This window comes from Colius striatus, chromosome Z, assembly GCF_028858725.1.
Source record: "Colius striatus isolate bColStr4 chromosome Z, bColStr4.1.hap1, whole genome shotgun sequence".
Lineage (NCBI taxonomy): Eukaryota > Metazoa > Chordata > Aves > Coliiformes > Coliidae > Colius > Colius striatus.
Genome location: NC_084790.1, coordinates 7368738 through 7388793, shown reverse-complemented (window position 1 = coordinate 7388793; position 20056 = coordinate 7368738). Strand labels below are relative to the sequence as shown.

At 39.0% G+C, this 20056-nt stretch overlaps 1 protein-coding gene across 1 annotated transcript in view; it reads right to left on the bottom strand.

Annotated features, from left to right (window-relative positions):
• SKIC3 (SKI3 subunit of superkiller complex) overlaps nucleotides 1-20056 on the bottom strand; it is a 50601-nt gene that overhangs the window by 27539 nt on the left and 3006 nt on the right. Inside the window, exons 5-19 of the mRNA XM_062018680.1 lie at nucleotides 19835-19926; nucleotides 19166-19241; nucleotides 17649-17789; nucleotides 14137-14235; nucleotides 13932-14040; nucleotides 11388-11528; nucleotides 9610-9711; nucleotides 7159-7292; nucleotides 6454-6540; nucleotides 6265-6368; nucleotides 6026-6152; nucleotides 4861-5040; nucleotides 3937-4061; nucleotides 3236-3489; nucleotides 376-478 (exon numbers count right to left, since the gene is read on the bottom strand). Coding sequence (XP_061874664.1) covers nucleotides 376-478; nucleotides 3236-3489; nucleotides 3937-4061; nucleotides 4861-5040; nucleotides 6026-6152; nucleotides 6265-6368; nucleotides 6454-6540; nucleotides 7159-7292; nucleotides 9610-9711; nucleotides 11388-11528; nucleotides 13932-14040; nucleotides 14137-14235; nucleotides 17649-17789; nucleotides 19166-19241; nucleotides 19835-19926 — 1874 coding nt within the window. The remainder of the gene's footprint in view (nucleotides 1-375; nucleotides 479-3235; nucleotides 3490-3936; nucleotides 4062-4860; nucleotides 5041-6025; nucleotides 6153-6264; nucleotides 6369-6453; nucleotides 6541-7158; nucleotides 7293-9609; nucleotides 9712-11387; nucleotides 11529-13931; nucleotides 14041-14136; nucleotides 14236-17648; nucleotides 17790-19165; nucleotides 19242-19834; nucleotides 19927-20056) is intronic.

The window sequence follows — 20056 nt, the reverse complement described above, 5'->3', positions numbered from 1 at the left end:
GATTGAGGGAGGGAAGGAACAATTTCCTCTCATGTACAATTTTGACAGAAATCTCCCTTCCAGCCCCATATCTACAGGAGGACTGCTGGAGAGAATTGTATGTCACTTCACACTTGTGTTATAATCAGAAGACTCTGAATCTTTAAACAGAAAATGCAAAACTCTAATTAACACTCATGCAAGCAGCCTAAGTCCAGAGTATGTTATCCAAACTGTTTTAAATAAGCACATTCTTATTCCTAGATTAGAAGCCTGGTCCATTTAATCTAGTTTCCATTTCATTTAGTTTAACTGAAAATCCTCAAACACTTAGCCCTTTTATCAGTCAATTCACAATCTCAGTGGGAACCAAATAACTGATTATTTAGTACTAACCTTGTAAAAAATTCAAGAGCCTGCTGTATATAATCCACAGCCTTCCTATCAAAATAGTTATCAAGGGCTGATCTTGCCAGCATGAGATAGCACTCACCCAGTCCTGAAAATAAGACAAAGTATCCTCAATGAAAAGAGATTATTTATAATATGCTTGATAAAGGAGGTGGAGAGTGGAAGATTCCTTGGTGTTCTCCTTGATATAAAGATTTATAACCTGCAAATGTTACGCCAAAATCAGAAGACCCACAGTGCTCACAACTTTGCTTTTAACCTATACCATCCAGTGTGAACTGCAGAATAATTTCAACAATAAAATAAACCTACTAATTATTTTAAAAACCCTCAAATAGTAAGTAAAGCCCTCATTAGAAATCTGCTCTCATTGCCAAGTCTTTGCCAAACACATCAACTTCTGGTTTATAGGAGGAATCAAAAACCATTGCCAAAACACAAAAAGAAGAATGGTAGGTAAAGAGAAAGACTGCTTTGAAGAAGAAGTGAAAACAACATTATTTAATTTATGTAAGAATTTACTTCACATGGTGTATTGGGTCTGGCTGAGATGAAGTTATTTTTCCCACAGCTGCCCTCATAGTGTCGTGCTGTGTATTGGTAGCTAGAAAGGTGCTGATAACAGTCCCATGTTTTGGCCACTGCTGAGCAGTGCTGGCACAGCATCAAGGCCGTCTCTCCAACATTCTTCCCCTTCTCCAGGAAGCTTGGAGTAGGCAAGATCTTGGGAGACATGGTCATGACTGCTGACCCAAGCTGACCAAAGAGATATTCTGTACCATGTAATGCCAGGTCACCATTAAAAACTGAGTGAAGGAGGAGAGGGGTGGCATTTGTTATTACAGTGTTTGTCTTCTGGAGCAACTCCTTCATGTACTGAAGGCGTACCACCTAGGAATTGGTTGGACATTGCCTGCTGATGGGAAATAGAGAATAAATCTTTTGTTTTCCTTTGCTTCCACATGTGGTCTTTGGTTTTGCTTTATTAAACAGTTTACCTTGGCCAATGAGTTTTGTCCATTGTATTTTCTCTCCCAGCCCTGTCTTGCTACGGAAAGCAGTGACAGAATGACCTGATGGGCACCTGGTGTCCAGTTAGGATCAGCTCACCATATATGGTAATAAATCCAATTGTTAAAAAGGAACTGCATCTAATACCACAATTTCTAGTATTTTGGAACCAATAAGATGACTGGTTTATAATTTGCTGGCACCAGCACTGATTCAGTCTCGCAGTAAGTCACTAGCTACGTGTTACTTACTTTCACAGCTCTGAAGCTACCTTCCTCATGCTAACTTGTACATATAGTCACAGTCATGTTTTTCAGGCATCTTTATCATGCTCCCACTTAGTATTTGTCTTGACCACAGAGAAGTCTCAATATCACGATTCACTGGAACAGGCTTCCCACATAACTTGTTGAGTCTCCTTCTCTGGGGACATTCAAAACCCACCTGGTTCCTGTGTGACCTCCTCTACATAGTCCTGCTCTAGCAGGGGAGTTGGAGTAGATGATCTTTCAAGGTCCCTTCCAACCCTTAAGATTCTGTGATTCTATGAGCTTTTTAAATGTCAAAAAGCTTGGTAATCTAAAAACAAAACTGGTTTTATTCCTCAAAGTTATACACTAAAAGATATGTTGAAGCAGGGCAGAATTAACACACCAATTTAGTAACAAAAAAGTGAAACACAAAGAAATGCATTCAAGCAACATCAGTATCATTATCCTCTTACTAGGAGACTATGCTTCCAAAAGTTCAATTCAGAAACTATCTAAACTGATCAGAAGAGTATCAAAACAATACAGATGTTTGTTTCAGAGAGTTTTAAGAAGGACTACAAAAGACAGTATATCACACTAAACATTCAGTAGTCTTTAAGAAAGTAAAGACTGGGACTCAAAGTAGGATCTAGAGCTAACAAATCAGAGATAAGGATAAAAGGGATTGTGGGAGAAGACTTAGGAGATATAAGAATACATATAGAGGCTACTATAGGGTTGGAAACCTTGATACCACATGCTTATACCCCATCACCGAAGCATTTTATTCTAGGTAACGGTGTCAAGTGTCTCTTACAGACACTAAAAAAAGCTATATACACATGCACACTTCTAAACAATATCTCTACAAATTGCTGCTGCAGCCTGCTACTGCCTTCTTGTCCAACAACTAGTAAAACAACTGCCAATCTGCAAACATCCCAATGTTCCAACTTGTAGCTTTTGCCATGACAGTTTAGTCTGGCAAAGTCCAAGAGACAAAATTATGAAGGATGAGGTAGAGGGACAATCACCCTCTAGCTCTTTCAGATGACAAAGAGATATCTTGCAATATTCCAGTGCTATTTGTCATCACTTGAAGCTCAGAGAGTCTGAATCACCAGGGCCAAAACAAAAAGTGAGGAATGCATGGTCACGAACAGCAGAAAATCAGTATAGCCCACCTCTTTGAAATGGCAGCCTGACTTCATTGCCTGTTGAGACAAGTGTTTGTGTAGGTGAAATTGCAGCACCATTAGCTGACTTTTCCTGCCTATCTTAATTCTTCTATCCATTTGGCTTGGTAGCTACCTCAGAATAGCTACCTTTTGTATGTACTTAAAAGAGAAATCACCGCTCCCGTGTATCACAGCTTAAGAGCTCTTCAGGTGTTTGTAGAATACTACACACTAGTTTTCACGCAGTGGCTCACAGTATTCAACATACTCAAAATGCAGCTCTATCCTTCCATGCAGAAAAACCTCAATACACCAAGAACATGTCCACAAGACTAGAAGCACTAGTCAGAAGCACTAGTGCATAGAAGGAGAAAAAGTTAAGACTTTTAAATTCAGATACATTACCTTTCAGTGCAAGCACATAGTCTTCTGTCTTCTTTAAGATTTGTTGATAGGTAGCTATAGCACTTTCGTATTTGCCTAGAATCTGCTCCACTGCTGCAGCTTTGTAAATGCTGTATGTGAGCTCTGGGTTCAGCTCACTTGCTTTCCTGAAGGACTTTAGAGCTGTTAAGTAGCTACCTCTGCCCAAGTAAGCCTCCCCTAGAGACTCCCAGCAGTTGGAATCCTTTGGATCAGCCCTGAGAGCTGCCTGCAAACTGAAGATATCAAGGTAAAAACTTATTTTAATAGAAGGTGATACATCAACCTAAACAAATTCCTTCTTTGTATTCTACATTCTGAGGACACAAACACACAATTACACAGAACTTTTAGAGACAGCATAGTAGTGTTTTCTTCTTCAGAACACATTATACAAGTTTAGACATTGTAGCTAATCTTGGCTCATTATTCAGTGCTACACCGTGCTTGTCTATGACACGCCTGTCACCAGGCTTCTTAGTACAGAACACTGCTGTGTTGAAAAAAACTACATTGTGCTAATTCTGGAACTGAAGATAGACAGAGTCCTGAGGCCCATTTCCCATTGCTTAGTACAGGTCATCCTATCATCAGCTAACTTATTTTCAAAACTTGCTAAGATCAAAGACCATTTTATTGTGATTTTATAAAGAATGACTTAAACCATCCACTAGTTCTCTTACTCAGTCACTGCTTTTGATGGCTGACCAGTTCTCAGGTAGTAAAGCCCACGATGAAGCCAGGCCCACTTTGCTGTGCCAGTACTTGTTTTTTGAGTCACCTCATTCAGGATGGACAGAGCAGCGTCCTAAGCACCAAAAATGCCCGATTACTAAACATTTTTATATAGAAAGAACAAAGTTCCTGTTAAAGCATAGTCTTAATCCATTAAACTGTCTTATCTGTTAATTACTGTAATGCAGAAATGTTACAGGGGCTTTTTAAAGCTGGCAGGCTGAGTGGCAGAATAGAGGAGGAAATTACTCAGATCTAAAGACATGATTATTTCTTACATATCTCTCCTTACAAATAGGCAGCAGCTTCCTACAGTTTTCTATAGACATTTTTTTTCAAACTAGAGAAGGACATAAGTATTTGCAGCAAGTCAGATACTGAGATTGACTTTCCAAATGTTCAAATGGAGCCTATCAAAAGTATGAGTTGCTTTCTTGCTCTATAATATTAAAGGCAAAAAACTTTTTATACAATGTTATATAACAAGTGTTTCTACATGTCCTCATGAATTTGTTCTTTTCCTGAAAGCAACGAGGTAGAGAATGGAGAAAAGAAGTGTCATGACTTTAATAAAAAGAAAACTAACTTTCTCTTCATGCTCCCTACTGAAAAAAAATCTTTCATCCAAACCACATATGTGACCACTACAATATTATGCTTGATACTCCTTAACCTTCTCCCCACATAGACTTAATTTGGAACTGAAGCATAAAATTGAAGCAGGTCCAACTATGAAAGCTGCTAAGCAATGACAGAACACCTGTTTTCAGATCTCATTTTCTAATACAGGAGAAATCTGAAGTGATTCCTCAGAGAGCAGAATTAAGAGAAAAACAAAACAGCAGTAAATCAAAACCCTGAATGTACAATACCACGTCTCCAAGTTCCACACTTAAGTCTACAGCTGCTGCTCCTGATTTTTCATCTGTTCCATCCAGTTCAAAAGCCTTTTTATAGCAGCCACGAGCTCTACTTTTGTCTCCAGCGACGTCCCTGTAGTAGTTACCTAAATAACAAAAGACACTTCCCAAGTAGCTGTCCAATTTTGCAGCCTGTAAGGAAATATGAACACAGTACAAGACAGCATTTTGAAGGATTATACTGATGGACAAATCAAGTGAAAACTACTTGATCAGTATCTGCTTATCAACTTATTTAAGTTCTTTCTGTGATACATCTGAGTTGTCAAATTTATAAAAGATTTCAGAGATGACCTGTGCTTTAAATATCTGCAGAATCTGTTACAGACTTCATGACACATAGTATTTTGTACATGAAATACTAACAATTCAGTTGTGCTAGAACAAAACAATGTTTTACTACATCATGTAATTTTCATATGCTACTTTACTTAGAATCGTAAGTATTGTTCATTACAACTACATTCTCCAGTATGCCCTACTGTTACTGAAGTGCAAACAGCAGGCAATGATTTGAGATGCGAACATCTATCATGAAGCTATAGAGTTAGTTTACCGTACCTACAGCCTTGTTCTGTACAATTACACATTCCAAATACAAATTTCAGATTAAATCTTTTGGATTCACGGTCTTATGTTCAGAGAAAAAGTCACAACTACCAAAATCCCAAAGATTAGAAGAGTATATAAGTCTCGGGGGTCTGCAATTACTTCCTTGGATAGACATGGAAACACTAACACCACTATCATTTTTTTTCCTTCCTCACTTTTTTACAGTTTTAAATGTGCCCTCTCTGTTTCAAAATGTCTTCAAAGATCTACACTGATCATCTAGAGGCCTCAACTTTACAGCCCTTGGGAGAAGACTGAGAGAATCACCACTATGTTTGGCCTAAATCAAAGTGAAAAGAGGAAAACAAAAGCAAAAAAAATCCAGGTATCTGTACAGCTCTCTGCAGTGTCTTCTTGCACAACTGAACTTGGTTTACAGGTTTTAGTGCCTTGTGAAGTTAAACAGAATATTTAAGTCTGTCTTTCTAGTCAGCATGTGTTCTGTATTTGGTTTCTGACAAAAGGTAAACACTAATTCTACATGAATAGTAAAAGCAATCTTTACCTTTAAGAACTGAGTGAGTGCTTTTCCTTTGTCTTTTTTTGTCTCATCACTCATGAACCAGTATGTGAGCCCCAAGTACTGATGATATTCTGCAGTTTCAGCCTTTCTTTCAATGGCATTCAGAAAACTACGTAAAAGGAACAAAGGTTGCATTAGACACACTTTCAAAAGTTACAAATCACTATATTGTATTCTTCCCTCATATTTCGCTCTTAGAGAAAAGAAAAAAAAAAATCTACCTTCTTTCTGCCTGTTCATAGTTCTTTTGGGAATAATGGATGAAACCCTCTAGAGCATGGGACTCAGCCAGATCAGGGTGGGACAACAGAAGCTCTTGTGAAATCTGCAAAAGGATGTCATTCTCCTTCAGTTATTTCCTCCATGAAACCAAGAATTTTACTTAGCAACACGGTTAATAAAGAACTAACCTTGGAAGCTTGATCCATTAAACCTTTGTTCAGATAAGCCTGACCTTTGATTGCTAAAACCATTGGATCACTGCTTGCATCCACAATCTGGGGAACAAAGTCATAGACACAAACAAGTTCATCTCCTTCTACATTTAAAAAATCAAATGTGTCAAAAGCAGACAGACTGCGTGAAGTCACGAAAACATGTAGACAGTATACCCTTGAGAAGTCTTGGAATAATACTAATGGAGGATAGGCAGATGATTATAAAGAGCAAGGACAAAGGTATAGAAGTTTAACAGGGAAAAAAAGAGGGGAAAAAACTTAACCATTCAGTCTTGAGGTAATAGGCTCTTGCTTATGACTAATGACAAGTGAATGAAGGCCACTAGGAGTAGGAACGTAAAAGTAACTCAAATTAAGATGAAGAGCAGCCACAGAACTAGCAAGAACCCAGAAGCACTAAGCAAGACAGCACAAGGCCAAAAGCCATAGCTTCCAAAACTAGAATTGTGAGTGAAAAAAAGAGTTGTAGCAAAAATTAAAAAAAGGGAGAAAGAAAGAATGAAAGAAAGTTTGGATTACGCTATAGTTGGTAGGAACTGTCTAAATCACAGAATGAAAAAACAAGGTAAGGGACGAAATACACAGGTTGAGCTTTTAGTACAGAAAGATGACAGCACTTTTTGAAGTGAAAAAAATACAAATTTTAGTCACCAATACCTGCTCGAGTGCTTTAATGGCTTCTTCTGCAGCACCAGCGTCAGCTAATTTAATCAAAGCCTCTGCTTTCAACTGAAGGATAAGGTTCTTCCACTGAAGACTGGGATCATCAGAAGTTCCAAGACCCTCAAGAGCTGTTGACAAGTCAGAGAAAAGTTTCATTGAGTAAAGACAGAAGCAGGAACTACAAAGAACACCACTGTTCCCAATATATTTAAATCTTGTCAACTACAGTTTTTCAGTCTATAAGAGCATCACTTACTACAGCAATGTTTTTGATTGCTCTCCATCATGCTGAAGAAATTGTTCTGTAAAATTTCTATACATTCAAGTTTAAAATTTAGATCAATTTTAGAAAAGTCTTCTCAGACATGTTAAAAGCCTGACAGTTTTCTAGCTGCTGGCCTTACTAATGGAATGCTAAATTTTTGCAATTTGTGTTCTAAAGAAACAATGACCTTTAATAAACAAGGTGGTTTATACTTCAGTTTTAAAGAAAAAATATTACTAAAACCTGGGATTTAACTCTGCCTGTGCAAAAGTAACTTCGTACTTTCTACACAGTATAGATTACTTCAACACACAGAAGAACCTCACCTCAGAGAATGAGGATATCTGCTTCAGCATTTTCCCAGGGCAAGAACTTTCTGAGTAACTCAATTAGCTATATTTATTTACACATAAGACATATTTCTGTCTGACTTGATACAGCCAGTAAGATAGGCTAAGCATAAAGCAATGCTTCCCCAGAATTCTCTAGGACTTTCCATACATTCTGTGAACTCAAGGAAACTCTGCATTAATAGTGTATTTCAGCAAGGCACAATAGCTTAACTTACACGTTGCATTGAGAAACAGAAGTTATTTTGTTTGTTCTGAATCTTTTAGTTTCATCTGGTACTAGTCAGTACTAGACCTCACATAGGAAAACAGAACACTCAATCTTTATTCATCTTCCACATCCTTTGCAACTTTACTGATTTCAAAGTTATCTCTTCTCCAGCTTGGAAACTGACTTTACAGGATATTTACTTGTTGTGATACGATCCATTTTCCTGCCTTTGGATAGACTAATAGTCTATCACATTCTACCCTTTTTTTTTTTGAGAAGTTGTGGATGGGTAACAGAAACACACTGAAATTCCCCTATGCTGCTGATGTTCTTAAAGCAATGACATGTTAGTGCTCTGTTTCACTAACCATTCCCTTCCCTGTAATTCCTAACATTTGACTTGACTCTGAAGCATAGGAGAAAGAAACAGTTCTATTTTTTCATACAAAATGAGAACCTTTCTGCTTTCTATTTCAACAAGAGGCTAGGATAACTCTGTGTTAATGTTTCTTCCCACACTTGCAGGAATTTTATTAATTATTTTAACTCTTACTTACACACCACACTTGTAATCTCCTCTTACGAGTTTTTTTCAGTCTGTTTTGAATAGCAGTAAACTTTACAATCTTATCAGTATTCATAAAGGATTGGAAAAGAGGATCAACAACACAAATACCAGTAAAAATGTCTGGGACATCTTCCAGCCTGAAAACAGATGTCATCATTATACTGTGATCTAGCTTTTAACTTACTTAAAATGGACAAAAACCACTCAGTTCTACAACTCCACTTCTTAATCTGTGGTTTCTTAACCTTTAACAGTCTTGCAAGAGATCTTATAAATTATCATCTGGAAAACAGAGAAGACTATATCACATCTCCCTCATGTGCCCATAAACTCCTTTAAAGAGTGCTAAAAAAGAAAAAAAATAGCTTTACTTTATAAAAACCATACTGTCTATCCCCCAGAATAGTTTTTCTACATTAATTCCCTAACTCTGTCCTTCTCGTTTTAACTAATTCAACCACTAAACATATCTCACTTGTTAGTCGTTTCCCTGATCTTTGCTGAAACTCTTTTTAGAAGACAGGTTTACACTATTTGCCTCCAAGCATTCGGACACAAACAGTTTTAGGATGCAATTACATAAACCCTTCAGTACTCCAGCAATTTCACCTTTATGTTCCTCAGTGAATTCTTAGGTTGGTATCTCAAAGTTCTTTAACACTCATTTTTCTTGCCTCGTTTTACAGCAACTTCTATTCATGCTAGAATCACAAGTAAGTCTTTTGATGCCTACTCTAAAAAAAAGGGCTGCGGTGTAGAAGTCACCCTGAACTGTTCCATACTGAATACAATTGGCAAAAGATTCACCTCATTTTCACTCTTTCTGCAATAAATTTCTGTTCACCTACTTTGTTCCATTTTCACGTTTCCTCCACACAAATTTATAGGCCTTTTTAATCTCTCATGCTTGCAAGTACTCCCCCTTGCTGTGAGACTGCAAAAAGCAAAGGACTATGACTGCCACAAACTCAGATTATTCAAAGGCCATATTGGCTGAACTACATAATGTAGTGTAACTCTGCAATTGCACTTTCAATTAACAGGCTGTTACCTTGATTGCAGGACTGGATAGCATCTCTGTGTTTGTGAATTTTCATCTGTGCCTCTGCCAAATAACGCCACGCTGCTGGACACTGGGTAGTTTTCTGCAAACCTAATTAAAAAAAAACAGTTAAAAAAAGGCACTAAAAATGTTGCTTAGGGATGCAAAGACACTGCAGTTGCCAGATGCTGTGTTGCTATATAATGACATCAAAATTGTATTATTAATCAGATGAGATCTGCAGTTAGGTTTTCCTTTGAGTCTTATTTCAAATTGTTTTAGGCATAAAGGCCTCCAAGCAGTAAAGCAAAGACTAAGGAGCTTGTAAGGTTCTGTTAGGCTTAACTTTGAATATAACATTTTTATATATAAAATTAAAAAGGGGGAAAAGCGAGGAAATGCACACCACCAACTTAAAGTGCACTTTTGTTTCAAAAACAAAAAAGTCCTTCATTTTGATCAGACATTAACATCAGCAGTCTTTAAACAACTTTATAAAGTCTTTCTTAGAAACCATAAAAGGCCTATAGAACTTCAAGACAGTAGAAAAGTACCGCCAAAACTGTTTCACTGAAACTTTCTGATAAACTTGCCTTAAAGACTGAGGAATAAAATTGAATTTTCATGTAATACTATATTGTTACATACTGATATTATACGTCACTATCAAACAACGCTTTGAAGCTCCAATGCCTAAAAGGCAAACACTTGGCTTACTGTTGAAGCCAGTATTTCTAAGCTTTATAGATTTACACATTATACAAAGAGCTTTGCCCTTTGCATTCTCCTCTTCATGAGCAGAGCACAAAAAAATTAAAAATAAAATTATTTGACACGTCATCTCTTTTGTCAAAAACATGTTGTGTGTTTTGTCAAAACATCCAGTGACATTTAAGCCCAAAGAATTTGCTTTCCGTTGAAGACTTTTTCCTCTAAGCGTCCAAAATTTTTCTTAAGGATTTTAGGCAAGACACAGTATTTCACCATCTAATATCTACTGTGGAATATTGCAGAATATTCCAAAATCCATTTTCAAAACCAGTCTTATTCTAAACCTGAGTGAAAGGATGCAGCATATCTCAGAACAGCCTGATGGACTCCTGATCACTTAGACCTCAAAAATGCTTATTTATCCAGCTTTCCAGTAAGCTGTTTTGAATTTTCCATGGCCAGCATAGTGAGAGTGAAGAGTCTTATTTTGCCACTAGAATATTTAAGAATAATTTTCCAAGAATTTTGCCATTTCAATAAAAGAAAGATAATTACAGACTAGTAAACAAACTGTTCAGCAAATGTCTTCTATAAAAAAAAAAATTCTGCTATTTCTCTTTAGATACCCAATACAACTGTTTATCCAATATACATATTAAAGAGGACTTAAGAAGATGCAACTTCAAAGACAAGTCATCTTTGTTCAGGTATAGAAATGCAGTGACTAGACTACAAGAGCTGCATTATATTTTACTTGATAAATTCCAGATTCCTTAACTGCTATTCCTGTGTTTACTGCTTCATCTAATAAACAGTCAGATTAAAAAAAGTTTAAAGCAAATCACGCTAAAATACTGCAGAGCTGACTCTAACAGCAATGACAAACTTCAGAGATGTTATACTTCAGACCATAATTAAAATAACTTCAATTCATTATCAGAAAAAAAGCGTTAAGTATTCTTTTTAAATCTTAGAATTGGCAGAACACTACATAAGTGTAAGATTCCCAGTGTATCCAACATAAAACAACAGGTGTCCAAGTTGCAGAGTACTTATACCTCATATTACACACTTACCCTCAGTAAGATTTTTAATAGCCTCTTTGTATTTCTTTTCTTGGAGGCATTTCACACCAAACCCAATGATGCCTGGACCACTACTCTCATCCATCTCCAAAAGCCTAGAAAAACACTGCATGGCCTCTCCTGACAATGTACCTAGTTTCAGAAAAAAAAAAAATCATAGAGTTCTCTGTTTTTAAAAAATGCAACAGCATACCTTATCCATATAAATACAACTCTTATGCATTAAGCTGAATGTAACAAATTTATTAACTAAACATTTTTCCAAAGGTACTATATACTTAACTTTCACCCCAAAACCAAACCTAAAAAATAATCAGGAATCTAAATACTCAGTACCACCAAACAAAAGAAACTGTTAGTGTGAAACTTGAATTTTTAACAGCTCATGTTAAATTACTACAGGTATTTAACAAATCCTTATTAATAAATACTCATTCCTTCATATGCTTTTCATGTAAGTCCACCGTAATGCCCACATGTCCAAATCTGCCTCAACTAAACTAAACTAATTTCCTTCCAAGGCATGACTTGCATATCAATAAATTTGTTGTGATGAGCTTGTTGAAACAATCTTGCTCTGAATCACATAATTTAATATCCTGGCTAAACTTTAACTGATGTTATAAAATTTTTTTTGCTTGTATTTAGCTGTTACTTGTAGACATGGTGGTTCCTGTAGCAAATCTTTAAACTAACTCTTTGACATAAAGGTTGTCCTTGATTTGCATTTGGTAAAGGTGACTAATAACACACCTGAGTTACAAGCCCAAAAGTTTGGGGCATGAGGGACTACAACGTGGTTAGAATGACTCAAATATAAACAAACAGCCTTACTAAACCTAAGCATCATCCTCCTAAACCCAAGATGGCTGTGGGATGGTGAGATGTTGTCAGAGCATTATTATATAAGAATTGCGCCGAGCAGACGCTCCTTTTCCTTTGGAAATTAGTTTCTGCATGTTTCTCCAAACTGTAGAGCACTCTCATGTGGAAATGAGAGTCTGGGTCTCATTTGTTTTCATCCTTTTAAATCAAAGGGAAAAATTCTCTTCTTTCATGTCATTATAGTATTCCATGAAGCCAACCTTCCAAATGAGCAAAGACATTCTTCTGCCTAAGCTGAAAGTTAGATCTATTTCTATTTCTTCTCTTAGAACAAATATCTAACCAGATTAAACAAATCTGTTCATTCATCTCTAAGTATATAAAGGAAAAGATGGTTATCAGGGGGAGCCAACATGGATTCACTAGGGAAAATCCTGCTTGGCCAACCTTGGCTTATGCCTTCTCTGAGGGCATAAGCGGCTGGCTAGATGAGGGGAGTGCAGTGGATGTCATCTATCTTGACTTCAGCAAGGCTTTTGACACTGTCTTCCACAACATCCTCATCAGAAAGCTCAAGCAGTGTGGCTTGAATGAGTGGATGGTGAGGTTGATCGAGAGCTGGCTGAATGACAGAGCCCAGAGGGTGATGATCAATGGCACAGAATCGAGTTGGAGGCCTGTGGCCAGTGGAGTTCCACAGGGATCAGTTCTGGGGCCAGTCTTGCTCAACATCTTCATCAACGACCTGGATGAGGGGACAGAGTGTACCCTCAGCAAGTTTGCTGATGACACCAAACTGGGAGGGCTGGCTGATTCCCCAGAGGTTGTGCTGCCATTCAGCGGGTTCTCAACCGGCTTGAGAGTTGGGCAGAGAGGAACCTCATGAGGTTCAACAAGGACAAGTACAGAGTCCTGCACCTGGGGAGGAAACATGCACCAGGACAGGCTGGGGATTGACCTGCTGGAGGGCAGCTTTGCAGAGAGAGACCCGTGAGTTCCGGTGGACATCAAACTAAACAACAGCCAGCAATGTGCCCTCATGGCCAAGAAAGCCAATGGCATCCTGGGTGGTATTATGAAGACTGTAGTCTCCTTCTCAGGAGGTTTCCAAACCCACCTGGACATATTCTTTTGCAACCTGATTGAGGTAAAAAGCTGCTTTAGCAGGGGGTTGGATTGGATGATCTCTAGAGGTCTCTTCCAATCCTGATCATTCCATGATTCCATGATTCCCTACTTACCATTCTTTTGAAAAAAAGTTTCATAAAAGTACATTTCTTTGCTTTGACAAGACATATTTTATGTGTAAAGGATAACCTAAGTGTACCCCATCCTAAGCCTTAGAGCACTAGTTAACATTCTCCATTCCTTCCTCTAAGACTAAGAAGCTAACCTTCACTTATGCAAAGAGGATGTTTCTGAGTTCTGTAAGGCATTCTTTCTTTACAATTTTGTACATTGCCAGAGCTGCACTTAACTTGCAGAAGTTTTCTGCCAATTTATGATCACCACTCTAGTGGCAGAGCTGGGAAACAGTAAATCAAGGGACCTAACACTTTCCATTTCCAGACAGGTAGAAATATAACATAAAAGTAAATGGTGCACTTGTATTGGGTCATGACGGGTAAAAACTCGTAAAAAGATTGTCAGAAAGCTAACTATAAAAGATAACCTTTAAGACCGTCAAAAATCTAAATATATCCTACTCACCTGACTGAACAAAGTGCAGGCAAAGTACTTCCAAAGGATAACTCACAGTAGGATACAGAGCCATCATGTCATTACAGGCCATTTCCAACCTAGCCATTTCATGAGGAAACTTGCAAGGAAAAAAAAAGAAAGAGTTTTTTGTGTTAATAATCAGATGTGGAATATCACATCTGTTCACTGGTGAATACAGATTAATGTAACTTACTTTTGACAAGCACTGAATAAAGTCCTTGTAAAGATTTTGGTGGTCTTCACTCGGAACAGTGTCAGCAGAGTTCACCGCATGTTCAAACGCAGTCAAAAGCTGAAAGCAGAAATAATTAGAAGTGCAAAAACAATTCTAGGAAAATGTTAGAATAGACTATTTTGGTTGGAGGAGACCTAGAACAATCATCTAGTCAATTTGCTCGTCCACTTCAGGGCTGACCAAAGGCTAAAGTATGCTGTTAAGGGCATTGTCCAAATGCCTCTTAAACACTGACAGGCCTGGGGCATTAACCACATCTCTAAGAAGCCTGTTCCAGGGTCTGATTCCTCTCTCAGTAAAAAAGAAAGTCTTCCTCATACTTAGTCTGAATCTACCCTGGTGCAGCTTTGAACCATTCCCACACATCCTGTCCTTCAATCCTAGGGAGAACAGCTCAGCAACTCCCCTCCTCAGGAAGTGGCAATGAGGTCACCTCTCAGGCTCTTTTTCTCCAAACTAAACAAACCCAAAGTCCTCAGCTGCTCCTCATAGGACACGGCTCCATCCTTTCTACAGTTAAGTGGACCAAAGTTAAGGGGACCAAAGAGATGGGAGCAAATGGAAATAGGCTCCTGCTTGGGGAAGCAGGCAAATCCTCTCCCATCTTCCCTCACTTTGCCAGCTCCTCTTGCAGAATAGATATGGAGCCCTGCAGGTGGAACTGACTGATAGAGAGGTGGTTAGTTCACCAAGGTCAGAAGTACCACGAAGACCAAGTCACCCTAGACCAAGCACAAAAGTGGCTCCAAAAAGAAAAGAAGACACATTGTTGAGAGTGACTCCCTCCTGAAGTGGACAGAGGGCCTGATATGCTGACAGCAAAAGGAATGCACCTGTCCCAGAGGGGAAAAAAGGATCCTGGGGCAGGAGTTAGCAGGGCTCATTGATAGTGCTTTAAACTAGTTTCAAAGGGGGAAGGGGATATAATTGGACTGGCTATGAATAAGCCCAAAGGAAGCATGCCAGGGATCATAGGATGGTGTGCTAGTGAAGACTCTGCCTTCTCAGTGGAGTCAAGGGATAAACATATAATGAGAAATGGAGAGGAAAGGACTGTTTACGATTTAGAAGTCACAGAAATGCATAAGAAGCATCTGATAAACTTAGTGCAATCATTCTTCCATTTTCTGTGTGGCAAGGTCTGGTGAGGAGCGGGTAGAGCTACAGCAGTGACTTCAGTGAGAGGCTACTAGAAGCCTCCCCTATGTCTGACAGAGGCAGTGCCCACCACCTCCAAGATGGACCTGCCACTAGCCAAGGCCTAGTAGTAGCCTCTCTGGGAGAACATATTCAAGGAGGAAAAAATCTGAGCAATACCAGCAGCATCTGGAAGAGAACGGCCTGGTTTCAGCTGGTATAAAGATAATTTTCTTCCTAGTAGCTGGTACAGGGCTGAGTTTTGAACTTAAAATGGTAAAAATGATAACACATTGATGTTTTAGTTGTTGCTAAGCAGTATTTATACTAAGTCAAGGACTTCTCCGATTCTTACCCTGCTCTGCCGGTGGAGGCTGGGGAGCACAATGAGTTGGGGAGAGACACAGCTGGGACAGTTGAACCCAACTAGCCACATCAGTGCTCCATAGCAAGTGATGTCATGTCCAGCACATAAATTGGGGCAGCTGGCCAGTGAGCATCACAGCTTAGGGACAGGCTGGGCGTAAGTCAGCAGATGGTGAGCAATATGTATTGTGTAGCACTGGATTTGTATATTCCATTATTACTATTTTCCCTTCAATTTCTGTCCTATTAAACTACCTTTAGCTCAGTAGATTATAGAATCATAGAATGGTAGGGGGTGGAAGGGACCTTTAGAGATCACCCAGTCCAACTCTCCTGCAGAAGCAGAGTCACCTAGATCAGGTTGCATAGGAACATATCCAGGCAGGTCTTGAAGACCTCCAAGGAAGGAGACTCCACACCTTCCCTGGGCAGCCTGTGTCAGGGCTCCCTCATCTTCACAGAGAAATAGTTTTTTCTTATATTTAAACGGAACTTCTTGTGTTCCAGCTTCATCCCATTACCCCTTGTCTTGTTGCTGGATACCATAGAAAAAAGGGATGCCCCGAACTTCCTGACATCCACCATTTATGTACTTATAATATATACTTATTAATGAGATCCCTTCTCAATCTTCTCTTCTCCAGACTAAACAGCCAGAGTTCCTGCAGCCTTTCCTTGTATGAAAGACGTTCTGGTCTTTTTTTTTTTTCCTGACTCCCTCCCCCATCTCACTGTGTGTGGGCAGTAAGCAAGCAGGTGTATGGTGCTTAACTGCTGGCTACGGTTACAATGACACTGTGAGAGCAACAACTCTGAAGACACCAAGGTCAGGGAAGGAGGGGAGAAGGTGGTCCAGGTGCCAGAGCAGAGGTTTCCCTATGTTCTGTGGTGTAGTTCATGTTGAGGCCTTGCCCCTGCAGCCACAGAGGCCACCACAGAGCAGAGATTCACCTGCAGCCCGTAGAGGATCCTCACACTGGAGCAGTGGGATGCCTGAAGGAGGCTGAGACCCCATGAGAAGCCTACAATGGAGTAGGCTCCTGGCAGTACCTGTGGACCTATGGAGCAAGAGGAGCCCACAATGGAGCAGGCTCACTTTCAGGACTTGTGACCCTGTGGGGGACCCACACTGCAACAGTTTGAGAACTGCAGCCTATGGGAAGGGCCCAGGTTGGAAGAACGTGAGGAGGACTGTCTCCCATGGGAGAGACTCCACACTGGAGCAGGGGAAGTGTGTGAGTTCTTCCCCTGAGGAGGGAGCAGCAAAGGCAACATGTGATGGATAGTGTGTTCACCTGCCCCACTGGGAGAAGGTGGTAATCAGGAGTGAAGTTGTGCCTGGGAAGAAGGGAGGAGTGAGGAAAGGTGTTTTAAGTTTTGGTTTTATTTCTCATTGACCCACCTACCCTGATTTAGATTGGTGCTAAATCATTTTCACAAGTTGAGTCTGTTTTGCCTGTGTTAGTAACTGGTGGGTGATGTTTCCTTGCCTTTCTCTCGATGTACAAGTCTTTTGTTATATTTTCTCCCCTTTGACGAGCTGAGGAGGGGAGTTGTAGAGTGGACTTGGTAGTCGCCTGGTGTCCAGCCAAGGACAACCCACCACACTGTCAAAGCTTATGAGTGATGCTTCTGGTAACATGCAGATGTAGAGCAACGCATAACTGTGCTACTGCTACCATGCAAACTTGGACTCTTGGAGAACTCCAAGGCAGTTAATGAAGGAGTTCCAAGATGACTGCTTGGATTAAAGTACATTATTCCAACCAAGGCTCATCTCAGGCTGCTGAACCCTCACTGATTTTTCAAAAGGTAAAATAACACACTTTTTCCTGAGAAGTTTAGCACTACTGAACACTAATGAGACAAACAGTCATAAGATTTGCATGGTTTTTAAGGCCTCATTTGAAGTGTAGCTGCACTGTACATATATATGTATCAAGATGAGAAGGAGTGAGAAATATTACCAGCTGTTCAGTCTTATTATCCTGGTTCTGGGCACTGTCTTTCAGTAACTGAATCATTTTCTTCCAGAGCTGATGAAGCTCCACCTTTTCTGCACCTTCCTCCTGCTTCATTTGTATCAGTTTCTGCCATGTTTCAGACACCTGTCAACAGAGAAAAAATAATAAAATCACGGAATAGTTTGGGTTGGGATCCTAAAAATCACTAGTTTAAGCCCCCTGCCATAGGCAGGGATATTTTCCATTACATCAGCGTGCTTCAAGCCCTTTCCAACCTGGCCTTGTGCCACAATGTCACTTTGAAGAGAACTAGATCGGATACAAGCTTTCCAATAATGTCTACTGTAGTGTAGCAGAATTGACAACAAAGTGACACTTAAGGAAATGACCCAGATTCACCTTCTTTCTGATTAAAACAGTAACAAGTATCAAAGCATTATGTGGAACCTGTCCATCTTCCAAGGTACAGTAAATAAAGGAGGCAACATCAACAGTATGAATTCTGATTGTGGTTCCTGGGGGAAATCAACAATAAAAATAGACCTAAACAGTCCTCCAATAAACTGAAGAAAACAATAGAAGCCTCATTGGATTTACAGCATTACAGAAAGAGAACAGCAGTAATGCATGTTGAAACTCCAATATGGAAAAAACAACAGAAGTGAAAGACAAAATCGGACCCTGATGCCTAATTGTAGTTTCCTATTGCACATGGAGAAAATTCACCCTCATATGCTAAAGTACTAGCACTGAATTTAGTTTCAGAAACTACTATATAGAGGCTTTGGAGCTAATTATAGTCTTGAGCACAATGATAAGTGATACATAATTGCTTTCATTTTCCATTGTTGGAGGAAAGGGGAGAAGATGACATAAAGTAGGACCATGCACTACCTTGTAAGAAAGCAATCTTTTGACAGAGTAAAGGCAGACTGAACAGTCTAACTGCAACTATACATATCCTGTAACATTACTACAGACTACAGTCACCATTACAGTTGAATCATTCAGGCATTCCACAGCTCCACCATATGGTAAACGAACAAGAGCTATGACTGCTATGCAGTACTTAAGCCACAGGCAGTCAGTTTAGGTTGTGTACAAACTCCAGCTTACCCTCTGGCATGAATTATCAGGGACAGTCCAGGAACAGACAACTGGTTAAGGGGAAATAAGGTACCTAAAACTGGCCAAACCTGGCAAAGGAAATCCAATTCATACATAATGTGTGTAAATTTGGGATCATGTCTGACTTCTAGAAACAAAATAGAATGATGTTCCTCCCTTTCAGTCTGTATACCAATACTCTTCGCCAAGTTTTGGCACTTTAATGAACTGCATTCAAGTGCTATACAGGAATATAGAACTAAAGGAATACAGTTAAAATCAGTTCTTCCTAGCTGTGCACCAAAAGGAGAGCTTAAGTGGTCTGTTGCCCAAAAAATGGGGGATTCCTTGAAGAAAAGTAATTACTCCTGATCAAATGGAGATTTCCTGTTAGAAGAAAGTACTCAACCTACCTCTAAATATTTTTTCTCTTGATGATACAGGTCCACAAGCTTGTTACATACATCATACCATTTCTGCTTGTCACCACTAGAAAGAAAGAAACGCAAACAAGTTTTCTATGAATAACTTCTCTATTAAAATTGTACACTTTCTTAAATTCTGACAATTTTTAGTAGGTTCAGTTGCCAAACAAACATTTAGAATAAACACTACAGATAACTCTGACAATTTTACCCATTGCTGCTGTAACTGAGTAAAAAAAAATTAAGGGACTTTATTTTTTTTTGCAACAATTTTCAAATTAAGGAAACATAAGCTACAGTGACGGCTGAGAGGTAACTTTGTTTAGAACTGTACCTATATGAACCCGATGACATATATTCTGTGACTTTAAAGCTGAGAAAAACACCCCTACTTATTAATGCAGACAGCGGATTATAAAAGCAAAATGCCTTGAGGCAGTGCATTTAAACACAGGATAATAGAATTCTCTAAACTACTAACTTCAAGTATAGTAATTCCAAGAACTTTTGCTCTATCAAAAAAGGACAGGATCAAGAAACCTTACATACATACAGAAAAGCATCTTTAAAAAAACAAAAAGCCTATCCTCTGTATCAGCAATAGCATTCACTGAACTAGAAATCTTTCACTGAATTACAATATTCCATATGCTTTACCTTTCGTAGAGCTTCAAAAGCTTTTGGTAAACATCTGCTAAATCTCCCTTGACATCTGTTTGGCTGGTTTTCTCATATAAATTTGCTAATCCCTTTAAAGAAAAAAAAAACCATAAAGATTAAAAAAACTAAGAATCTATGTCAACAGTTAATGTGTTATGAGAATATGGCAAGTTCTGCCTACAAAAAGTATTTCATTGGCTTTAATAGGGTCAATGTTAA